The sequence below is a fragment of the Somniosus microcephalus genome, chromosome 18 (genome assembly GCF_052327205.1).
Source record: "Somniosus microcephalus isolate GS21.2 chromosome 18, FLI_Smic_1.0, whole genome shotgun sequence".
NCBI lineage: Eukaryota > Metazoa > Chordata > Chondrichthyes > Squaliformes > Somniosidae > Somniosus > Somniosus microcephalus.
Window position 1 is genome coordinate 84,017,205 of NC_141004.1, and position 24,005 is coordinate 84,041,209.

Sequence of the window (24,005 nt, forward strand, 5' to 3'; positions counted from 1 at the left end):
ATTTGGACAGGTTGGGTGATTGGGCAGAAGCATGGCAGATGCAATATAACGTGGATAAATGTGAGGTTATCCACTTTGGTGGCAAAAACAGGAAGGCAAATTATTATCTGAATGGCAATAGATTGGGAGAAGGGGAAGTGCAACAAGACCTGGGTGTTCTTGTGCACCAGTCGCTGAAGGTAAGCATGCAGGTGCAGCAGGCGGTTAAGAAGGCAAATGGTATGTTGGCCTTCATAGCGAGAGGGTTCGAGTACAGGAACAAGGATGTCTTGCTGCAGTTGTACAGGGCCTTGGTGAGACCACATCTTGAGTATTGTGTGCAGTTTTGGTCGCCTTATCTGAGGAAGGATGTTCTTGCCATGGAAGGCGTTCAGCGAAGATTCACCAGGCTGATACCTGGGATGGCAGGAATGACCTATGAGGAGAGATTGGGTCGATTGGGCTTGTACTCGCTGGAGTTTAGAAGAATGAGAGGGGATCATTGAAACTTATAAAATTCTGGCAGGACTGGACAGACTAGATGCAGGAAAGATGTTCCCGATGGCCGGGGAGTCCAGAACCAGGGGACACAGTCTAAGGATAAGGGGTAAGCCATTTAGGACAGAAATGAGGAGGAATGTCTTCACCCAGAGAGTGGTGACCCTGTGGAATTCTCTACCACAGAAGGCGGTGGAGGCCAATTCATTAAATATATTCACGAAGGAGTTGGATATATTTCTTAAGGCTAACGGGATCAAGGGGTATAGGGAGAAAGCAGGGACCGGGTACTGAATTTGGATGATCAGCCATGATCACATTGAATGGCGGAGCAGGCTCGAGGGGCCGAATGGCCTACTCCTGCTCCTATCTTCTAGGTTTCTATGTTTCTACAAGGGTGAGAATTTTAAAGTTGTGGCGTGGGATGCTAAGAGCTAACGTCGGTCAGTGAGGACAGAGGCAATGGGTGAACGGCGCTTGGTGCGAGTTAGGATACGGACAGGAAAGTTTTGGATGAAGTCAAGTTTACGGAAAGTGGAAGATGGGAGGCCAGCCGGGAGAGATTGGAAAAGTCGAGTCTGGAGGTAACAAAGGTATGGATGAAGGTTTCAGCAGCAGATGGGCTGAGGCAGGGGTGGAGACAGGAGCGATATTACAGAGGTAGAAGTAGGCGGTCTATGTAATGGAGAGGATATGGGGTCAGAAGGTCAGCTCAGAGTGAAATAAGATGTCAAGGTTGTGAATAGTCTGGTTCAACCTGAGACCGTGGCTGGAGAGAGATATCGAATTGGTGGGTTGGGGCCCAAGCACAATGGCTTTGCTCTTACCAATGTTTAGCGGCTCATCCAAGACTGAATTTTGGACAAGTAGGCTGACAGCACAGAGGCAGTGGAGGGGTGGAGAGTGGTGGTGGAGAGAGAGTACTGGGGGCCGTCAGCGAACTATGGAAGTTGACTCATGTCTGACGATGATGTCAAGGTGCAGCTTATCGATGAGGAAGAGGAGGGGGGTCCTTGGTAGACTCCCAAGGTGACCTTCCAGTCTGGGAAGGGAATCCATTACTAGAAATGCTCTGGCTATGATCAGATAGGTAAGAGTGGAACCTGGTGAGTGTAGCCCACTGAGATGGGCAATGGAGGAGGGGCGATAGAGGAAGATGGTGTGGTCGACCATGTGAAAGGCTAAAGAGAGTTCGACAAGATCAAGTAGAGATAATGCGTCACAGTCACAAAGAATGTCCTTTGTGACTTTAGGTCAGACTTTTTCAGTGTGGTGGGAGGGGTAAATACCTGATTGGAGTGATTCAAACAGGGACAGATATATGTTGACAGGAGCTCAGTGTACAAGACTGGGATGTCATGTATTTGGGAACAGGAGCGCCCTGTAACAACCTGGGATGCATCATACATATGGGGGTAGGAACTCTAATCTTTTATAAAGCCGTGCCATGGAACATCCAACCCTGGTGACCAAAGGGAGGATGTTAAATCAAAAGGGGCTGACTCCAATTATTCCTTGTGCCTCCACCAATGGCTGGCTTTAGAGAAATAATGGTAGACAAGCAGGAGCAAGTCACCCATTTACCCATTGGACCAGGGAATGGAATGGGGAGGGGGAGGAAGGGAGGGGTGCTTCTTTATCTTGTGCCAAAATAGACCATGATGTGGCAAAGGCACAACTTCTTTATGATTGCCCAAGCTTCTAAAACTGTGTCAGTGGAAGGAAATCGACCCAACAACCCTTGTTGTGGATTGGTTCACCAGCCCTATGGAATCTTGCTCAAGGACCATTCTTCATGTGAATCTAGGTAATGTGTCTGCAGGCTATTCCAGCATGGTGGCAGTGCTGGGTCAGCAAGCACAGAGCTTGTTTCAGAGCCTAGAATCTAGGCCAGCAATGCTTGCCTCTATTTGGAATCCACAGCTTTGAAAGGCTCGATTGTTATTTTTATACTTTCTGTACGAATCAGCTGCAAACATTAAGACAATTCTTGCTGATAATGTTGGAAAAATCCCGAAATCCTTGAATAAAAGGGTTTGATTCGATTTCTCTTTCTAGGGGATGTGCTTTATGAAATACTTCAACAGATCAATAACTACAGGGTCTTCGCACAAAGGAATCCATTCACGATCCCAGTCGCTGGACAGGCCATGCACACCCCACATCTAACTCTACACAGCACCCTTGAAGGTACGATCAGTGTCCTTCAGGCAACCTGTTGGGACGCCTCAACCCAAATATCAATTACAGCATGGAAAAATGTACATGTACATGTACAGCATCACCTAGGGCCATATCCTCCCTATGTATCTCGTTCATCCCCAGTAAAGGTGGACAAAGCGATGGGATCTAACGAGATACATCCGCGGATCCTGAAGGAAATGAGAGAAGAAATAGCAGAAGCCCTTGACAAATCTGATGAGGTCTTTGGGGAGGTGACAGATATGGTGGATGGGGGAAATGTATGGCTATATTGCACATGGACTTCAGAAAACCTTTGACAAGGTACAACACATTGGAGAAGATTAACTGATAGAGTTAGGGAGAAGGTAGCAAATTTAATCAAAAACTGGTTACATAGGATATACGGCACAGAAACAGGCCATTCGGCCCACCCAGTCCATGCCGGTGTTTATGCTCCACTCGAGCCTCCTCCCGTCTTTCCTCATCTCAATCTATCAGCATAACCCTCTATTCCCTTCTCCCTCATATGCTTATCTAGCCTCCCCTTAAATGCATCTATACTATTCGCTTCAACCACTCCCTGTGGTAGCGAGTTCCACATTCTCACTGTAATGTTATCTTAATAACGTAATTACGAGTCTCCCAAGCAGTTGTAGTGGAGTGCCATTTATTCAGTCCTGACTCTGTGTCTCCTAGTCCAGTACATCAAACATGGCCAAGATGGCGTCAGATCCCGCCCCCGGATATGACATCAGCCGTCAACCAGCTGTCAATCAAACCCTGCTGTCTTTACAACAGCTACGGTTATCCGTACATCTTCCCCCTTCAATGAAGACATAACACAGTAACAACATAACATAACACATAGAACACTTGTTAACATCATATAGAAACAGTCAGTGTAACTACACCGTTGAACTAATTGCAGGTAGGTATAAACCTTACCCACACCCAGGAGTCCATTAACTGTTTACAGCCTTATCAATCCCTGTCTACAGGTCAAGTTTAACTACAGGCTTTCTGGTGCGCTGTGACCTGCGTGGCTGAACGGGTGTTTGCTGAACCACCCTAGTTGTATCCCTTAAGTTCATGTCTGTACCACACAGGTCCCTTGTCACATTATCACAACTGTGTCCTTCGTCACTTTGTGGCATTTCCCTCATCTCGTCATCCTCTCTGTCCTCCTGAGGCTGAAAGGTCTCTGTGGTTTTCAGTAGGTGCCTCCTGTTTCTGCGAAACACATTGCCGTTCTCTGTCATGACACTGTATGACCTGGGGGCGACCTGTTGTAGAACGGTGGCTCTTTTAGGCCATGACTCAGGCCCTTCAATGCAAACTATATCCTTCTTCTGTAGAAGCACTAGTGTAGTGGCTGTGCAGTCATGAAGTGTTTTTTGTTTCTGTTGTAGTTTCCGAGCCTTGTCTGCCCACACCTCATCTCTGTGGTCAGGTGTGACATAACTGGGAAGTCGTGTACGGATTTTCCGACCCAGTAAGAGCTCAGCTGGAGACTTGCCACTTGCTAGCGGGCCCGCCCTGTACGACATCAGGGCCAGATATGGGTCAGTGTTGCTGTGTGCTGCTTTCTTTAATAGTCTTTTCACAATCTGTACCCCCTTCTCCGCTTTTCCATTAGCCTGAGGATAGAGCGGACTGGAGGTTACATGATTAAACTCATACTCTGAAGCAAATGACAAACTCATGACTAGCATAGGGAGGGCCATTATCAGAGACCAGGGTTAGAGGGATGCCCTGCCTGGCAAAGATTGACTTCAGGTGAGTTATCACAGCTCTTGATGTGGTACTGGACAAGAGAGCCATCTCCGGATAATTGGAATAATAATCAATAACTAACAAATAGTCTTTTCCTTCGTAGTGAAATATATCAGTTCCGACCTTTTCCCAAGGTTGTGATGGGAGCTCTGTGGTAATGAGGGGCTCTTTTGTTTGCTTGTAGTGATACTCCTGACATGTAGCACACTCGCTGATCAACTGGTCAATATCAGAGTTCATGTTTGGCCAGTAGAGTGCCTCACGCTCTCCTTTTTGACTTTTCTGCACCCAGGTGCCCTTCATTGCATAGAGGTGGGCACTACTATCCTGTCACACTTAAGCAGTAGTCCATTGACCACAGAGAGCTCAGACTGAATGTGATAATATTGTTTACATGACCCTTTCTTCCAGCCCTCTTGAAGATTTCTCATTACTTTACTCAGGACTGGGTCCTTTGATGTCTCTGTGACTATCACTGATAGTTGTTCCTGTGTGGCGGGCAATGCTGCATAGACCATATCCACATGAAGAGCCACATCCTCTTCTGATTCACTGTTTTGTGTGGCGTAAGGCGCAGCCCTGGATAGTGTGTCTGCAATGAACATTTGTGTCACTGGCACATATGTTAGCTCAAAATCGTAACGTTGAAGTCTCATCATTAGGCGTTGTATCCGTGCTGACATGTCACACAGATTCTTCTTTGCGATCCCTAGCAGTGGCTTATGGTCCGTTTCTAGGATAACCTTGGGAAGACCATAGATGTAGGTATGAAATTTTTCACACCCAAATGCCAAGCCAAGGCACTCCTTCTCGATTTACGCGTACCGGCACTCTGTAGCCGTCATGGAGCGTGACGCATACGCCACTGGTCGCCATTCTCCTTCATCTTCCTGTAGAAGGAAAAAAATATATATATAAAAACAGATAGTAAAAGTTTCTATAGTTATATAAAAAGAAAAAGGGTGGCTAAAGTAAATGTTGGTCCCTTAGAGGATGAGACCGGGAAATTAATGGTGGGAAACATGGAGATGGCAAAAACGCTGAACAAATATTTCGTATCAGTCTTTATGGTAGAGGACACGAAGAATATCCCAACACTGGACAAACAGGGGGCTCTAGGGGGGGAGGAGCTAAATACGATTATAATCACTAAGGAAGTGGTACTCGGTAAAGTAATGGGACTCAAGGCAGATAAATCCCCTGGACCTGATGGCTTACATCCTAGGGTCTTGAGGGAAGTGGCGGTAGGGATTGTGGATGCATTGGTAATAATTTTCCAAAACTCCCTGGACTCAGCAAAGGTCCCGGCAGATTGGAAAACTGCTAATGTAACACCCTTATTTAAAAAGGATAGTAGGCAGAAGGTTGGAAACTATAGACCTGTTAGCCTAACATCTGTGGTTGGTAAAATGTTAGAGTCCATTATTAAGGAGACAGTAACGGGACATTTGGATAAACATAATTTAATAGGACAAAGTCAGCATGGTTTTATGAAGGGGAAGTCATGTTTGACAAATTTGCTTGAGTTCTTTGAGGAAGTAACATACAGGGTGGATAAAGGGGAACCAGTGGACATAGTGTATTTAGACTTCCAAAAGGCATTTGACAAGGTGCCACACAAAAGATTATTGCTCAAGATAAAAAATCACGGGATTGGGGGTAATATTGTGGCGTAGGTGGAGGATTGACTCTCTAACAGAAAGCAGAGAGTTGGGATAAATGGTTCATTCTCAGACTGGCAATCAGTAACTAGTGGTATTCCGCAGGGGTCAGTGCTGGGTCCCCAACTCTTTACAATCTATATTAACGATTTGGAGGAGGGGACCGAGTGTAACATATCAAAGTTTGCAGATGATACAAAGATGGGAGGGAAAGTAGTGAGTGAGGAGGACATAAAATACCTGCAAAGGGACATAGACAGGCTAAGTAAGTGGGCAGAGATTTGGCAGATGGAATACAATACTGGAAAGTGTGAGGTTATGCACTTTGGCAGGAAAAATCATAGAGCAAGTTATTATCTTAATGGCAAGAAACTGGAAAGTACTGAAGTACAAAGGGATCTGGGGGTCCTGGTGCACGAAACTCAAAAAGTTAGTATGCAGGTGCAGCAAGTGATCAAGAAGGCTAATGGAATGTTGGCTTTTATTGCTAGGGGGATAGAATATAAAAACAGGGAGGTATTGCTGCAGTTGTACAAGGTATTGGTGAGACCGCACCTGGAATGCAGCATACAGTTTTGGTGTCCATACTTAAGAAAAGACATACTTGCTCTCGAGTCAGTACAAAGAAGGTTCACTCGGTTAATCCCGGGGATGAGGGGGTGGTCATATGAGGAGAGGTTGAGTAGATTGGGACTCTACTCATTGGAGTTCAGAAGAATGAGAGGCGATCTTATTGAAACATATAAGATTGTGAAGGGGCTTGATTGGGTGGATGCGGTGAGGATGTTCCCAATGATGGGTGAAACTAGAACTAGGGGGCATAATATTAGAATAAGGGGCTGCTCTTTCAAAACTGAGATGAGGAGAAACTTCTTCACTCAGAGGGTGGTAGGTTTGTGGAATTTGCTGCCCCAGAAAGCTGTGGAAGCTACATCATTAAATAAATTTAAAACAGAAATAGATAGTTTCCTAGAAGTAAAGGGAATTAAGGGTTACGGGGAGCGGGCAGGAAATTGGACATGAGTCTAGGTTCGGAATGGTCATGGCCCTGTGGGTAGTGGAGTGGGCCCAGGGGCCGTGTAGCCTGGTTCTGTTCCTCCTTCTTGTGTTCTAATTCTGTGTTAGATTTCAGGAGATGGTTTTATTCCTGTTCCTGGCTGGGGTGGAGATCGCCTTTACAGAAGGTAAGTACTGTAGAAAATATAGGGACAGAGTGATCTCCTGGACGAGTTTCGATCGCCTAGATGGGTCGGAGAGAAATTTCCCAGATTTTTTCTCCCAAATTGGCCATTGGGTTTTTTATCTGGTTTTTCACCTCTCCCGGGAGATCACATGGGTTCGGGTGGGATGGAGAGTGATAGAAGATTTGAGGTTAGGATCAGATCAGCCATCCTCAGACGAAGATCAGCCATGATCTCATTGAATGGCGGAGCAGGCTCGAAGGGCCGAATGGCCTACTCCTGTTCCTATCTCTATGTTTCTATGTTTCTATGATCTTATTGAATGGCGGAGCAGGCTCGAGGGGCCGATTGGCCTACTCCTGCTCCTATTTCTTATGTTCTTATGTTCTAATCCATTCTTAGAGGCATCTGTGGACACTTTTGTCCTCTTTTTAGGGCAGAAGAACTTCAGTAGGGGTTCACTTGCTAGAATGTGTAGCAGCCCCTTCCATTCTCTCTCATGTTTATGTCCCCATTGGAACTCTGTCTCTTGGTGCAGCAGTTTTCTCAGATGAACAGTTTTCACTGCTAGATTTGGAATGAATTTTCCTAGGTAGTTAACCATGCCAAGGGCCCGCTGAACCCCTTTCTTGTCCTTTGGTTTCTCCATGTCATGTATAGCCTTTACCTTTGACTTGTCTGGCTGAATCCCCTCTGTAGAGATCTTGTCTCCGAGGAATGTCAGTTCATTGACACTGAACTGACATTTGTCTTTATTTAGTTTGAGTCCATACTGCTGTATTCTCTGAAGTGTTTTCTCCAGTCTGGTGTCGTGCTCCCCCTGAGTGGAACCCCATACTACCAAATCATCCACGTACACCCGCACTCCCTCCAGGCCCTCGATGATTTGCTCCATTGCTCTGTGAAAGATTTCTGGGGCGGAGCTAATACCAAAGGGCAGACGCTGGTAGGAGTATCGACCAAACGGGGTGTTAAAAGTGCACAGCTTAGCACTTTCTTCATCAAGTTTCAACTGCCAGAAACCATGCGAGGCGTCCATTTTGGAAAAGACTTTCGCTTCTGTCATTTCGCTGACTATTTCCTCTCTCTTTGGAATTTGGTAGTGCTCTCTTTTGATATTGGCGGTAAGGTCCTTGGGATCCATGCAGACACGCAATTTATCAGTTTTCTTTGAATTGACGCAGACCATGGAATTTACCCTGTCAGTCGGTTCCTCAATCTTCTTTATGACAGCTAGTCCCTCCATGCAGTCTAGCTCTTTCCTCAGTTTTTCACGGAGCGCCACTGGAACTCTCCTGGGTGCGTGAATCACAGGTTGTGCATCCTCTCTCAGTTTGATGGAGTATGTAAAGGGCAGTGCTCCGAAACCCTGACGTACATCTGCATATTTGTGTGCTATAGTCTCATGAGTCAGATTTGTACTATCTTGGGGGGCACTCTGCACACAGTTCAGTTCATTGATAGTATAGACTTGTTTTACCAACCCCAAATCCACACAGGCCTTGTCCCCCAACAGTGACTCATGTCCTTCAGGCACTATAACAAAGGTCAAAGGGTGAATGTGATTTTTTACCTTAACATTCAGTCTACACGTTCCTTTTGTTTCAATGCTTTGTCCATTGTATGCCTTCAAAGACACTGTCTTGTTTATTATTTTAGGTCGCACTTTGAGATTCCGTGCATCTCTCCAACTTATGAGGTTTGCCTTAGCACCTGTATCTAGCTTAAAGGGAACAATGGTGCCATTTACCAGCAAGGGAGCGATCCAAACTTCAGTCTTTGGTCCTACAGAGTGCACTTCATTTGCATTTTTGCCCTGTTTTGACTCATTTTGAACCATTCCAACAAACAAAGTCTCTGCTCCTGTCTCTTCAGTCTCAATAGCATGCACTGTCTTTTTACCTTCAGTTTTCTCTTCCCAAAAACACATCTTGGCAAAGTGATTCCTGCCTTTACATTTTGCACAGTTCTTCCCATAAGCAGGACACTGTCTGGCTACGTGTTTATTACCGCACCGTCTGCATTCGTAAGGCATCATCATCTTGAACTCCGTGGGCCCTCTTGTGTCCCTTTTGTGTACCACATCCACCGGCAGGTTTTTCAGCCCCAGGGCGCTCCCGCCCGCTGCTGTGCTGCTCCCTTCGAAAGTTTTCGTGTGCATGGCTGAGAGTTCACTAGCATGACATATTTTCACTGCTGCATCCAAATTTAGGTCATTGTCTCTAAGCATTCTCTCCCTCACCTTCTTGTCGAGTATTCCAAAAACGACTTGATCGCGTATCATCGATTCCTTCAGGTCCCTAAAGTTGCATGTTTGTGCTTTTATTTTCAAGTCCGTCAAAAAAACATCAAAGGATTCTCCTTGCTTTTGCACGCGGGAGTGAAACACGAATCTCTCATACGTTTCATTCTTTTTTGGAGTGCAGTATTCGTCAAACCGTTCTATCACCTTGTCCAGATCATTTTTATCATCTTCGGCTGCAAACGTAAATGTATTAAACAGCTCGATTGCCTGCGAGCCAGCCACTGTTAGCAACAAAGCTACTTTACGTGTTCCAGGGCTAGTCGAAGCGTCAATCGCTGTGAGATAGAGAAGAAAGCGTTGCTTGAAGACACGGCAATTTTCATCCACGTTTCCTTCTAGTTGCAGGCTAGCCGGAGGTTTTATTCCTTCCATTGTTGTAGTATGTCCTTATCGTGAGTTCTATAAATCCTGGTACCATGTAATGTTATCTTAATAACGTAATTACGAGTCTCCCAAGCAGTTGTAGTGGAGTGCCATTTATTCAGTCCTGACTCTGTGTCTCCTAGTCCAGTACGTCAAGCATGGCCAAGATGGCGTCGGACCCGCCCCCGGATATGACGTCAGCCGTCAACCAGCTGTCAATCAAACCCCGCTGTCTTTACGACAGCTACGGTTATCCATACACTCACCACTCGCTGGGTAAAGAAGTTTCTTCTGAATTCCCTATTTGATTTCTTGGTGACTATCTTATATTGATGGCCTCTAGTTATGCTCTTCCCCACAAGTGAAAACATTCTCTCTGTATCCACTCTATCAAAACCTTTCATAATTTTAAAGACCTCTATTAGGTCACCCCTCAGCCTTCTTTTTTCAAGAGAAAAGAGACCCAGCCGGTTCATCCTTTCCTGATATGTATACCCTCGTATATCTGGTATCAACCTTGTAAATCCTCTCTGCACCCTCTCCAGTGCCTCTATATCCTTTTTTAATATGGCAACCAGAACTGTCCGCAGTACTCTTAAGTGTGGTCTAACCAAGGTTCAATACAGGTTCAGCATAACTTCCCTACTTTTCAATTCTATACCTCTAGAAATAAACCCTAGTGCTTGGATTGCTTTTTTTATGGCCTTGCTAACCTGTGTCGCTACTTTCAGTGATTGGTGTATTTGTACTCCGAGATCCCTTTGTTCTTCTACCCTATTCCGAAGGGTGTTTTTGTGACTGGAAGGCTGTTTCCAGTGGGGTTCTGCAGGGCTCAGTACTAGGTCCTTTGCTTTTTGTGGTATATATCAATGATTTGGACTTGAATGTAGGAAGTATGATTACGAAGTTTGCAGATGATACAAAAATTGACTGTGTGGTCGATAATGAAGAAGAAAGCTGTAGGCTGCAGGAAGATATCAATGGACTGGTCTGGTGGGCAGAACAGTGGCAAATGGAATTCAATCCGGAGAAGTGTGAGTTAATGCATTTGGGTGATGTGGAAGAGCAGGGGGATTTGGGGGCTCAGGTTCACAAAAATTGAAAATTTTAAATAATTTAAAATTGGCTCCTCAAGTGATAAGACCATAAAGAAATGAGCTCCGACCACATATCCACGCCATCACTAAAACTGCCTACTTCCACCTCCGTAACATCGCCCTACTGCACCCCAACTCATTTGCTGCTGAAACCCTCACCTATGCCGTTGTTACCTCTACACTCGACTATTCCAACACACAGTTGGCCGGCCTCCCATCTTCCACCCTCCACACACTTGAGGTCATCCAGAACTCAGCTGCCCCGTGTCCTAACTCGCACCAAGTCCCGTTCACCCATCACCCCTGTGCTCGCTGACCTACATTGGCTCCCGGTTGAACAATGCCTCGATTTTAAAATTCTCATCCTTGTTTTCAAACCCTTCCCTAATATCTTCTCATGTGGCTCAATGTCAAACTTTATTTGACAACACTCCAGTGAAGCACCTTGGAACGTTTTACTATGTTAAAGGCGCTGTATAAATGCACGTTGTTGTTCCACCCATCACCCCTGTGCTCGCTGACCCACATTGGCTCCCGGTTAAGCAATACCTTGATTTCAAATTCTCATCCTTGTTTTCAAATCCTTCCATGGCCTCGCCCCTCCCTATCTCTGTAATCTCCTCCAGCCCCACAACCCCCGAGATATCTGCGCTCCTCCAATTCTGGCCTCTTGAGCATCCCTGATTATAATCACTCAACCTTTGGTGGCTGTGCCTTCTGTTGCCTAGGCCCTAAGCTCTGGAATTCCCTGCCTAAACCTCTCTGCCTCTCTACCTCTCTTTCCTCCTTTAAGATGCTTCTTAAAACCCACCTCTTTGACCAAGCTTTTGGTCGTCTGCCCTAATTTCTCCTTATGTGGCTCGGTGTCAAATTGTTTGTCTTTTAATACTCCTGTGAAGCACCTTGGGACATTTTACTACATTAAAGGCGCTATATAAATACAAGTTGTTGTAATGGAATACTGGGTTTACGGTAAGGGGTATTGAATATGAATGTCAAAATGTAATGGTGAATCTTCACGAAACCTCAGTAAGAGCACAGCTGGATTATTGTGTGCAGTTTTGGGCTCCACACTATAGGAAGGATGTGGATACACTGTAGATTCACTAGGATGTTGTCTGATATGAGGAAATACAAAGAAAGGCTTGAAAAATTGAGGCTATTTTCATTAGAAGAGACGATGTTAAGGAGTGATTGATTAGATGCTTTTAAAATTTAAATTATGAAGATCTAATTGAGGGGTCTAGAGCAAGGCCTCATCTTCTTGATGCCATTTCAAAGTTTATGTACCTCAGTGAAGTTACCCCTTAACCTCCTTCCCTCAAATCATTAGAATTGAATTTCTCTAATCTTTCCTCGTGCTTACTTCCTTTACATTGGAGATCATTCTTGTTGCTCTTGTGTGCACCCAATCCTAGACATAAATTTCCCTTTTGAAGTGTGGTGACAAGAATTGGGGCTTAGGGTGGGAGTCATGCCACCTGTCGTTTCAAATCGCAGTCGGCCAGATCGGGGCAAGAAAGGAGTGGGTAAGTCCCCCGCTTAATTTTAATTCCCACTCCGACCCCCTCCCCAATATCCTTCCTCCTGCCTGGCAGAGAGCAGGGGCTGGATTTTGTGGGGGTCAGTGGGCGCGATCGGTGGCGGATCGGGTGGGAAAGTGTTTTTTTTCCCCAGTGGGCCGGGACCCCACCGCCACACGCCTTTACCAAATGTCAGGTCTGTCAGCACTGAGCAGACCCGGCGGGGAGGGGGGGAGGGGAGGCAATTAAAATCATTAGTGGTTTGTTTACAGCCACTTCTCAACGGTTTTCTCACAGCTTTTTGAATTTGACGGGTCGCCCACCCGCTGTGCCTGGACCTCGTCTGTGAAGCTGAGGCGGGAGGTCAGTGGCCATTGAATCAGCTGACAAGTTGACAGCTTTGAATGTCAAGTCAAAGCTCCCAGCTGATTGAGATATGTTCTCTTAACCACTAGCTTCTCTAAACTGCATTTCCATTACTGATTCACCATGCTGCAAGTCTTTACACAAGTCTCCATCCAGTCTGACCTCATTACTTCTCTCACCATTGACAGATCACTTCTGTCAACTCTACTTCACCTGCCATCTATTCCATCAGCATAGGTGCCTTTGAAACTCTCTCACCTTGGTCCTCACAATCACACCACGATCAGCCTTAACACCAGCAGCACCAGGCACACCAACAGCACCAACAACAACACCAACCTTCTCCGCAATCACCTGATGCTGCACAGGACACAGGGCATCAGCGCCCGAGCACATTGCTGCCCGGGAGGCCAGGGATGGCCTCACCATGGCCAGATTTACTTCACTTGATGCTGTACACCCTGGCTGCCACATGATGTGCCAGGTTGGCACCACCCCACATCAACACCATAAAGCATCCCTACAATGCCCAAGCCATTCTTTTCACACTCATCAGCATTGCGGGGGGTACCGTTATGTCTCACCATTCAATGCAACTCACTAAGCCACTTCCAAACGTGCACATAAATCTGTCCAAGAACTCAAAGTGTTGAAAATAAAGGTTTCAATGTTTGACAGCACATTAACAGAAACTTTACGTGAACATTGGATAAATCACCCAAGTGCCCACCCTTGTGTGTTGTTAGTTGGTATGATTGCACTAGGATGAGGGTGAATGTGAGGGGTGGCCAGTGAGATGGGGATGTGATAAAGTAGATAGAGAGGGATGGGTGGAGGTGCAAGGTAAGTTGGTGTGAGTAAGGATGTGCAGGAGTAGGGTGGGGAAGGCAGAGTGATGGGGATGTGATGAGAGGCACAGCAGGATGAGGTTGAGTGTGGCTTTCAGAGGCCGGGATGGAGACAGCAGCGGGGTCGGGTCCCGCCACTGACGTCGCCCGCCACGGACCCGCCGAGGCTCGTAAAATCCAGCCCCAGGCGAGGGCAGTTAAAATTGATTCCTGGTTTCAAGCAGATTTACTGGCTTGAGGACAAAGCAAATGTGCCACAAAGGCAAGCGTCTTGCTTGCAGCGTACTTCCTGTGGGACAGCCCGAACAGAGAAGGGCTCCCTCTCCGTCTCCTTCTCACACTGCTAAACTTGCAGCATTGTTGCAGGAGTTAAATCAAACTACTTTTAAACTGATGAGGGACTTTTTACAGACAAAGGCATAAACAAAGGTGGGACTTTCCCTTTTAATATCAAAGTCCACTGCTGACAATCCCATGTGGATAACATTATGCCTGGGCCCTCACGTCAACACAAGGGAATTCAGCAACCATGGCTTTCACTTTAAAAATCCCAGTGCAAAGGCCTAGCTATAAATTCACATAAAACAACACAATATAGAGATTCTTGCAACTTGATACTGGCTGGATCTCATTCCATCACAGCGGTGAGGGAGGAACACAGAGGATAAAACTCCTCCTCTACCAGTAAACCTAGGGCTCCAGAGGCTTCCTGTAACTGTCCACAGGAGCTGGGAGTCAGTCCCAAAGAAGATGGCTTGAAGAAATCGACCCAAGTAAATACATATTATTCATATCAATGACCGAAGTCTCTCACTTCTGAATCAGAAGTTCGTTCAAGCCCCACGGCAGAGACTTGAGCACATAATCTAGGCTGACACTTCAGTGCAGTATTGAGGGAGCGCTGCACTGTCTGAGGTGCCAACTTTTAAATGAGACGTCAAACCTGTCTGATCAGGTGGACGGAAAAGATCCCACGGCACTCTTTGAATAAGAACAGAGCAGTTCTCCCAGGTTCCTGGCTGACATCCATCAACCAACAGCAACAAAAACAGGTTACCCGGTCATTTACCTTAGTGCTGTTTGTGGAATCTTGCTGTACACAATTTGGCTGCCACATTTGGCTACATAACAACAGTGACTACACTTCAAAATAGTTCATTGGCTGTGAAGCGCTTTGGAAGCATGAAAGGCTGTATATGACTGCAAGTTCTTTCTGTTCATAGCCAATCTCAAGCCGATCAAAGCGGGAAGAGGAACCACAGGCAGGCCTCTATTAACAGCAGTTCAGGTATTCTTGGGCGAAGATCCCAGTGTTAATGGGAAAACGTGACGTTTTTTACCTTCTGTTCTGAGCAGCTTTGAAGTTAAGATCAATGAGCTTTCCCTCACTAAGCCTGGCTCCCTCCCCAAAGCTAACTGGACTGACTAGCTCGCATAATGTGGGCGACACTGGCAAAGCAACCCCGTTCACCCATCACCCTTGTGTTCACTGGCTCCTGGTCCAGCAACGCCTCAATTTTTAAAATTCTCAGTCTCGTGTTCAAATCCCTCCATGGCCTCGCCCTTCCCCATCTCTGTAATCTCCTCCAGCCCCACAGCCCGCCGAGATCTCTGGCCAATTCTGGCCTCTTGACCATCCCCGATTTCCTTCGGCCCGCCATTGGTGGCTGTGCCTTCAGCTGCTGAGGCCCTAAGCTCTGGAATTCCCTCCCTAAACCTCTCCACCTCGCTACCTCTCTCTCCTCCTTGAAGACACTCCTTAAAACCTACCTCTTTGACCAAGCATTTGGTCATCTGCCCTAATATCTCTTTATGAGGCTCAGTGTCAAATCTTGTCTGATTACGCTTCTGTGAAGCACCTTGGGACGTTTTACTACATTAAAGGCGCTATATAAATGCAAGTTGTTATTGATTTCTGAGCAATAACACAATATTCTACAAACTAGTCCATCTAGCTTCAATCTATGTCTTCACCACCTCATGAACAGATAAACTCCTCTCTGTCTCAAAGGTTTTGAACCCGCTTTGATACAAAACGCACCACTTAAATGTAACTCGGTTCCAAATCCTATCTGTGGGAAAATGTAATGGCAGGTGAAGGGTTGGGGATTAAAGTAGCCCTGCTGCATAGTGGGTATGTTGGTAAGTACCCACGGTACTTTAGCACAGTGACAGGGGAAGGTATTTGGAAGTACCATACTGGTTCAGTACACTGGTGCATTCTCCTGCCTTGGCTAACCCAGTCTCAGTGCACTTCTTCCACTCCTGCTTCCACTTCCACTGCACGGTGGAGGTGGGATTCACACGAGTTGCCACTTCCTCACATTGTCCTTGTACCTTCTTGGGGTCCTATGGTGCTCGCTCCTGAAGAAGACTCACCTCCTCTTCCTCGCTTCCTCAAGGTGAAGTTCAATGATCCTAGCACTGAAATGGGACATTCTCTGGACTGCTGAACTCCTTACAGAACATTCTTTCTCCAAGGGTTGCGGGGGGGTCTGCGGCAGATCCCAAGGTAACCCAATTCTCTCTCTGCCTAGCTGCTGCTAGACTGTTTCATTTCTCCTTTCTATCGAGATATTGTTTAAAATTTCTTGTACATCTAGATTATCCTGTACATATCTTCTTCTTCTTAGGCAGTCCCTCGGAACCGAGGATGACTTGCTTCCACATTAAAAATGAGTTCGCAGGTGACTGATGAGTCCAATGTGGGACCTACAGTCTCTGTCACAGGTGGGGCAGACGGTGGTTGAAGGGGCGGGTGGGTGGGATGCTTGGGTTGACATGTGCTGCCTGCACTTGGCTTCTGCTTGCTCCCGGTGAAGAGACTCGAGGTGTTCGGCGCCTTCCCGGATGCTTCTCCTCCACTTTGTGTGGTCTCGGGCCAGGGATTCTCAGGTGTTGGTGGGGATGTTACACTTTTTCAAGGAGGCTTTGAGGGTGTCCTTGAAGTGCTTCCTCTGCCCACCTGGGGCTCTCTTGCCGTGCCGGAGCTCCGAGTAGAGCGCTTGTTTTGGGAGTCTCGTATCGGGCATGTGGACGATGTGACCCGTCCATCGGAACTGATCAAGCGTGGTCAAAGCTTCGATGCTGGGAAGGCAGATTATTATTTGAATGGCAATAGATTGGGAGAAGGGGAAGTGCAAAGAGACCTGGGTGCTATTGTGCACCAGTCGCTGAAGGTAAGCATGCAGGTGCAGCAGGCGGTTAAGAAGGCAAATGGTATGTTGGCCTTCGTAGCAAGAGGGTTTGAGTACAGGAACAAGGATGTCTTGCTACAGTTGTACAGGGCCTTGGTGAGACCGCACCTTGAGTACTGTGTGCAGTTTTGGTCACCTTACCTGAGGAAGGACGTTCTTGCCATGGAGGGAGTGCAGCGAAGATTCACCAGGCTGATACCTGGGATGGCAGGAATGACGTATGAGGAGAGATTGTGTCGATTGGGCTTATACTCACTGGAGTTTAGAAGATTGAGAGGGGATCTCATCGAAACCTATAAAATCCTGTCAGGTCTGGACAAACTAGATGCTGGAAGGATGTTTCTGATGTCTGGGGAGTCCAGAACCAGGGGTCATAGTCTAAGGATAAGGGGCAAGCCATTTAGGACTGAAATGAGGAGGAATTTCTTCACCCAGAGAGTGGTGAACCTGTGGAATTCTCTGCCACAGAGGGCGGTGGAGGCCAGTTCATTAAATATATTCAAGAAAGAATTGGATATATTTCTTGAGGCTAAAGGGATCAAGGGATATGGGGAGAAGGCAGGGACAGGGTACTGAATTTGGATGATCAGCCATGATCTCATTGAATGGCGGAGCAGGCTCGAAGGGCCGAATGGCCTACTCCTGCTCCTATCTTCTATGTTTCTATGTTTCTATGTTGGCCTGAGCAAGAACACTCTTTCTCCAAGGGTTGTGGGGTGGTCTGCGGCAGGTTCCAATGTAACCCAATTCTCCTGTATATATACAGATATGAGGGACTTCAGTTACGTGGATAGACTGGAGAAGCTGGGGTTGTTCTCCTTAGAGCAGAGAAGATTGAGAGGAGATTTGATTGAGGTGTTCAAAATCATGAGGGGTCTGGACAGAGTAGATAGAGAGAAACTGTTCCCATTGGCAGAAGGGTCGAGAACCAGAGGACACAGATTTAAGGTGATTGGCAAAAGAACCAAAGGCAATGTAATAAAAAAAACATTTACGCAGCAAGTGGTTAAGATCTGGAATGCACTGCCTGAAAAGATGGTGGAGGCAGATTCAATCTTGTCTTTCAAAAGGGAGTTGGATAAGTATCTGAAGGGAAACTAAATTGTAGGGCTGAGGGAGTGGGACTAGCTGAGAGTCGGCACGGGATCGACGGACCGAATGGCCTTCTTCCGTGCTGTAATCATTCTATGATTCTATATACAGATTATCCTGTACAAAAGCAGTTACCCCTCCTTCCCTCCTACAATCTCTATTTCCTGATCATTGAATTCACTCCCATCTGCTGCACAGTTCATATTACATCAGATTTTCCTTCTGCCTCTACTTCCAATTCCAAGATTCTATTCCTCATTCTATTACCGTTCCAATTAAGTTTCTTCATTCAGTTCCTCACAATTTGCTTCAGGTTTTTAGTTTGTAAAATTATTTACCAGGCATTCATTTATTTCCTGTTTTATCTTATCTTCTCCTTCCCATGACTAATACAAATTATTTTATTTACATTGTAATATAGGTACACAGTCTGATTCAATTACACCCTCCCCTCTACATGTCCCTTATGTGTGTAGATAATTTCTCCACACGTTCAACACACCCACAGCTTAATGCTGCCAGAAAATGAATAGACCCAGTTTTTCACAGGTCTCTCCCAGGATAGTGGAGCTGGATTTGGCAGTAGAAAAGCAGCTTGTATCTTCAGTACAGATCTTCCCTCTGTCTCTCACTCATCCCCAGTACCTGTCCTTCAATAGCAAATTTGCTGCACAATCTTCACAGTCTCACATCGCAGCCCCCCCCCCCCCCCAACACCCCACCATCTCCCATTGTTTCTCTTGGTGTTCTGCCACTGTAAGGTAACAGCTACTTTAGTCATTAAAACCTCAACGCAAAATTCTTTGAGGTGCCTGACACAGGAATCTTGTTTCCAAATGGACTAAAATGTCTCTGTTGACTGCTGAGTGCCTCTGTCCTGCTGTCACTCACACACTTATTGTGCTGGGAAATGACACGAATGCGATTGGACATGGTGCCACAGTGGGGTCCTCGAAGCACAGGGATCAATGGCTTGGTCACCTGTCAATATTCTTCATTTCTGGAGGAGATCCTCTTTGTTTCCAGGTGATTCTTTGGCAGAGTGTTTCTGCAATTGAAAACAACAGGAGCGTGTGTGCGCAGGGCTCTGTCTCCTCAGTAATTTAACCAGCGTTGCAACCCCTCTCCGAGTCTGTGCGTGACAATGTTAAAACACCATTGGCCAGAAAAGTGATCACCATAGCCTTACGACAGTTCCAGAAGCCTCCAATTCCCCTTCTTCCTTTCTTTCATCCTCTCGGTTTCTCTCTCTCTCTTTTCCTCGTCACCATCTGTCACCAAGGCTGAAACACCAGGGGTTCCAAGGGCAACATCTCCACTGGATACAGCCAGAGGGTCATCGCCGGGGAAAGGAGAATCTGCATCAACAAAATACTCATTGCAGTGCCCAGTATAGAAAGGATTTGCACTTACATCGCAAAAATATCTCAACTTGCTTCATATCTATCATCATTATACATATATTAATAATAATCTTAAGTCTGCACGACCTGCCTTGCTTTATGTTATCGTGTTTCTCCCACACTTTTGCATCAACTTTTCACTGTTATCAATTCCTATGTCCACATTTATATGGGAATTGCCTATTTAACGTGTCAGAGTGTCATTGCACCCTCCCACCAGTAATGGTGATGCAGCCTCTCAGTTCCTCACCCAGTACTCCAGAGAAATTCCTGTGCTCCAAACAACTCTACTTCTCTGCTTCCCAAACTACTGTCAGTGTTACTATTTACTGTAACTAGAAACAATAATATAAATGCAAGTTGTTGAATGAGAAGGTTCAAGCAACAATCCAAGACCTGTGCACATTAAGCCGACTGTACACCATTGAATAATGTCAGGTGCTGTCCTTCAGATTACAAGGTCTTCCTGAGATCTTGCAGCAGAGGTCCAAGCACGTCCCCTTGTGGCGCTCACTCTGCACCTTCCACTTTTCATAAGAACTTTGTTCCCTATTTCCTTTAACCAGTTTCTTATTCTGTCCTGATTTCATGACTTCTGGGTTAATTAGAAGCCTTCTGTTTGGAACCTTGTGAAATGCTTTCTGAAAGTCCAAATAAACAATGTCACAGGGAATTCCATTCATCTTTCCACCGGCTGGGAGAATACCATCACTGCTATTTGTATCCATTTTGTTATGGCTGTATTTAGTCTGTTATCAAGATATTGATTGGAGTTAAACATTGGATTAATTAACATTCAAAGGGGAAAATAAATCGCTGAAGAGTGTTTAGAAAAGACAGAATGGACAGAAAAGGAGGTGCAGGTCAGAGGACCTGGGAAATAAATTAAGTTCATTCTGTGGGAGGAGGCAGCTCCAAATTGAACTACATTTGGTTGACATTTCAAAAATCCAAGGTTATACTCGGTGGAATGGTCCAGGACTGCAGGTCAGCGCAAGAAGAGGAGCTATTTGCTCTATGAAGAGATAGGAAGGGTATGCGAGGATAGAAAAACTGCACAGCGTTCGGATTAACCCAGACCTCCGGGTTTCCCGACCATTACTCCTCCCCACCATTCTGAAACCCCACCCCAGTGAATAACAGGGCCTTTGTTACCGGATTGGATGATTTTTGACTGTTGCTCAGCTTTTTTTCACATCTGCAATTTTTTAAGCCTCTATGGTTTTTCACCGGGTGTTACTGGCAGCAGTGTCCGGGAGCCTAATCTTTAATTCATGGAGACACCAGGACAGTCCGAGAGGTTGCCGACGGTATTCAGTATATCTGAGCACATGACCCATACTAGCCACCAGCCCCATTTCTGGGTACACAAACTGAGATATTTTAAGGCATTTTGTCCAACATGTTGTTGTGGTTATGTTACTGCCTTTTAAAGCTGGTTAAGGATTTGTTAAGTTGATGACTGCGTGAATGTTTTCTTTCTGCTGTGACAACTGACAAGCTTGGTTCCTCTCCAGCTACCTGGATTTGATATGGACCGTATTGGGTATTAGAGCTTGATACAGACCCCTCAGGCTACAAGCCTTGATATTGGCCCCACTGACGGTCAGACCTTGATATTGGCCTCATTGATGGTCAGACCTTGATATTGGCCTCATTGACGGTCAGACCTTGATATTGACCTCATTGACGGTCAGACCTTGATATTGGCCCCATTGACGGTCAGACCTTGATATTGGCCCCATTGACGGTCAGACCTTGATATTTGCCTCATTGATGGTCAGACCTTGATATTCGCTTTATTGATGGTCAGACCTTGATAATTGCCCCATTGATGGTCAGACCTTGATAATTGCCCCATTGATGGTCAGACCTTGATATTGGTCTCATTAACAGTCAAACCTCATTTCTGTTCATTGTGAAACTTCATACGCCAGCTGATTACTGTCACAACTTCTGATCGTGGCATTTTAGGGAATTTCCTGCTAGTTTTTTGGGGAACTAACTGCAGATTTTACAGAATTTCCCTAACTTGGAGGTATCTGCAGTCCGTTTAATTGAGAAGTTTCTGTTGGAGATCAGAATATGTTTACTTCTGCAGTGAGACGTTATCTCCACCTCTTGCTGGAGTTCCTGATTTGCCATAGACCAAACTCTTTTGTGTCTAATGTGTTCACACTTGTGTATACGCAAAAATCAACATAAAATAACACTGGAACGGTCTTAATACTGCTCCGGAAGATCGTCTGCAATGACCTTTAAATTCTAGTTACATTTCGCTGCCTTTGAAATACACAAGGGAAGAGGGAATTGTAGGCACACTGACGCCTGTCAGAACACTAGAATTCCCAAATGCTTCTCATTAAGATCTCAGTGTTAGACTGAGTTACATTCCTGGGGTATTTGACCTGTTCCTGTGTTATAAATAATGTACCGTGCTTGCTTTTAGTGACACAGTGCCAAGCCTCAGTGTAGTAAGCCTGTGGTATGAGCAGGGTGAATCGTAAAAGATGCAGAGAGCAGCGAATAGAATGCTGCTGGAAAATCTAGTTAGAGCTGTTTGATATTGGGGAGTTTTACAAAGGTTCTAAATGGTTTCCGTGTCAGTCGACTGAATGGACTCTAACCCCGGTTACCACACAGGGCCGTCAGTGGGACACACCTTAGGCTGGCAGCCAATGGTGTCTGTATCATGCCCTGGCAGAGGGGTGTAGCCAGTTAGGCCCGAAAAATATACAGCCCTACTTATCATCTGCTCTACAATGACACTGCAAAGATCCTAAGTCCAGGAACTGCTGTTCTGTGTCACAACACACTGAACATCTCAGAATTGCAGAAAAATCTAGAAACGACTTTTGAGACTCAAATGGTTAAACTGATCATTATTGTTATCCAGTAGCAGCCTTTTAACACAATCCCTGTGTAGTTTCCTCTCAATCAGTTCCTCCACCAGAGTTAGAGAGGCTCATTATTCAGCCTTTCAACCAGTGATTGCCGCTGACTGCATGAGCCATCACTTCTCACATTGCTTCGATATATGAGTCAGTACATTTCCCTGTCAGCAATTTCTCCCAGTTCCCATCCCCCCCACCTACCCCATGTCTGATCCAACCAGTTCTGCTCTTCCCAGCAATAGTCAGTGACAGTTCCACCCTTACCAGGAAGTAGAGATTGTTGTCAGTGTTGTCTCACTGAGCAAACAAAGAAACAGAAAGAGAATAGGATATGTTTCATCCTGTCCTTTTATGGAACCTGTTCTAATCAGACACAGAATCATAGAATGATGCAACACAGAAGGAGGCCATTTGACTCATTGCGCCTGTTTTGAAGTCCCACTACATTTTTCACTCCAATTACATAATCTGAGCTCTCCATAGTTAACAGTTATCCCAGCAACTGTTTACTGTACGGGTGTAGCCAGTTAAGCCTGAAAAATATACAGCCCGACTTATCATCACGCAGAGGGTGGTAAATCTTTGGAATTCTCTATCCCAGAGGGCTGTGGAGGCTCAGTCATCGGGTATATTCAAAACAGAAATCGATAGATTTCTGACTAGTAAGGGCATCAAGGGATATGGCGATAGGGCCGGTGAATGGAGTTGATGTTGTGTATGTCCCTTTAAGGGAATAACTGGTCTGAGACTGCAGTACCGGCAGTGACCATCCCTGTATAAAAGGCCCTGGCAGGCTTCTGTAGTTTCAGTTTCCAGATTGTCTCCATTCAGTAAAGACTTGTTAAACCAACTCCTGCATTCCGTGTCTCCATTAACACATGGACTTAATACTGGCGACGAGTAAGAAACGAACTTACCTGCAACTCGGCAGCACCCCAGACGACGTTATTGAAGGTCGAAGCCAGAAAAAAATAAAAAAAATAATCTAAAGAAACTCGAGAAACGGGCGTTGACCGTGGGCAACTGCCCTCCAAATCATCGGATTGAAAACTTGCAGGGGAGACTGTCGAGAGCCAGGCTTGGTTCCCCAGTCTGTGGTTTCCCAGCTAATCGGGCTAGTGGCAGGTAGTGCACTGATCCTTCCTGGGCTGCGGCGGGCTGGAGCTCAATTGGGTGGCTCTGCAACGGGGCTGGGCAGTGAGTCAGGAAGCAGAGAGAGAGAGAGGGTGGAGCACACAGGGCGCGGCCAGTGCTTCGCAGCCGGGCAGCGTTCGGACCTCAGAAGAGGGAGGGAAGTGTCCCAGAGGGTCCGCTCCACGACGGGAACGGTTAAAAATAAATATAATCGACAGCAACAGTGTTGGCAGCAGCGGCAGTGGCGGGAAAGCACGGGAGGCGCCATCTTAACTCAGCGGGGAAGAAGGAAAAGCGCGGGAGGTGCCATTTTGATCCATCGGGGACGAAGGCAAAGCGCGGGAGGCGCCATCTTAGATTTTCAAGATGCCAAAGACTGGCGATCTCACTGCCTTCGATAATGCAATAGAAGACTGGACCACGTATGTGGAAAGAGTTGAGGTATATTGCGAGGCAAACGAAATAGCCGATGAGAAAAAGGCATCGGTATTGCTAAATTTAATGGGC

At 46.0% G+C, this 24,005-nt stretch overlaps 1 protein-coding gene across 1 annotated transcript in view; it reads left to right on the forward strand.

Annotated features, from left to right (window-relative positions):
* The window catches only part of LOC147105423 (uncharacterized), a 60,669-nt gene that overhangs the window by 17,444 nt on the left and 19,220 nt on the right, over positions 1-24,005 (forward strand). Inside the window, exon 2 of the mRNA XM_086011728.1 lies at positions 2,536-2,667. Within this exon, the coding sequence (XP_085867854.1) occupies positions 2,536-2,667 (132 nt within the window). The remainder of the gene's footprint in view (positions 1-2,535; positions 2,668-24,005) is intronic.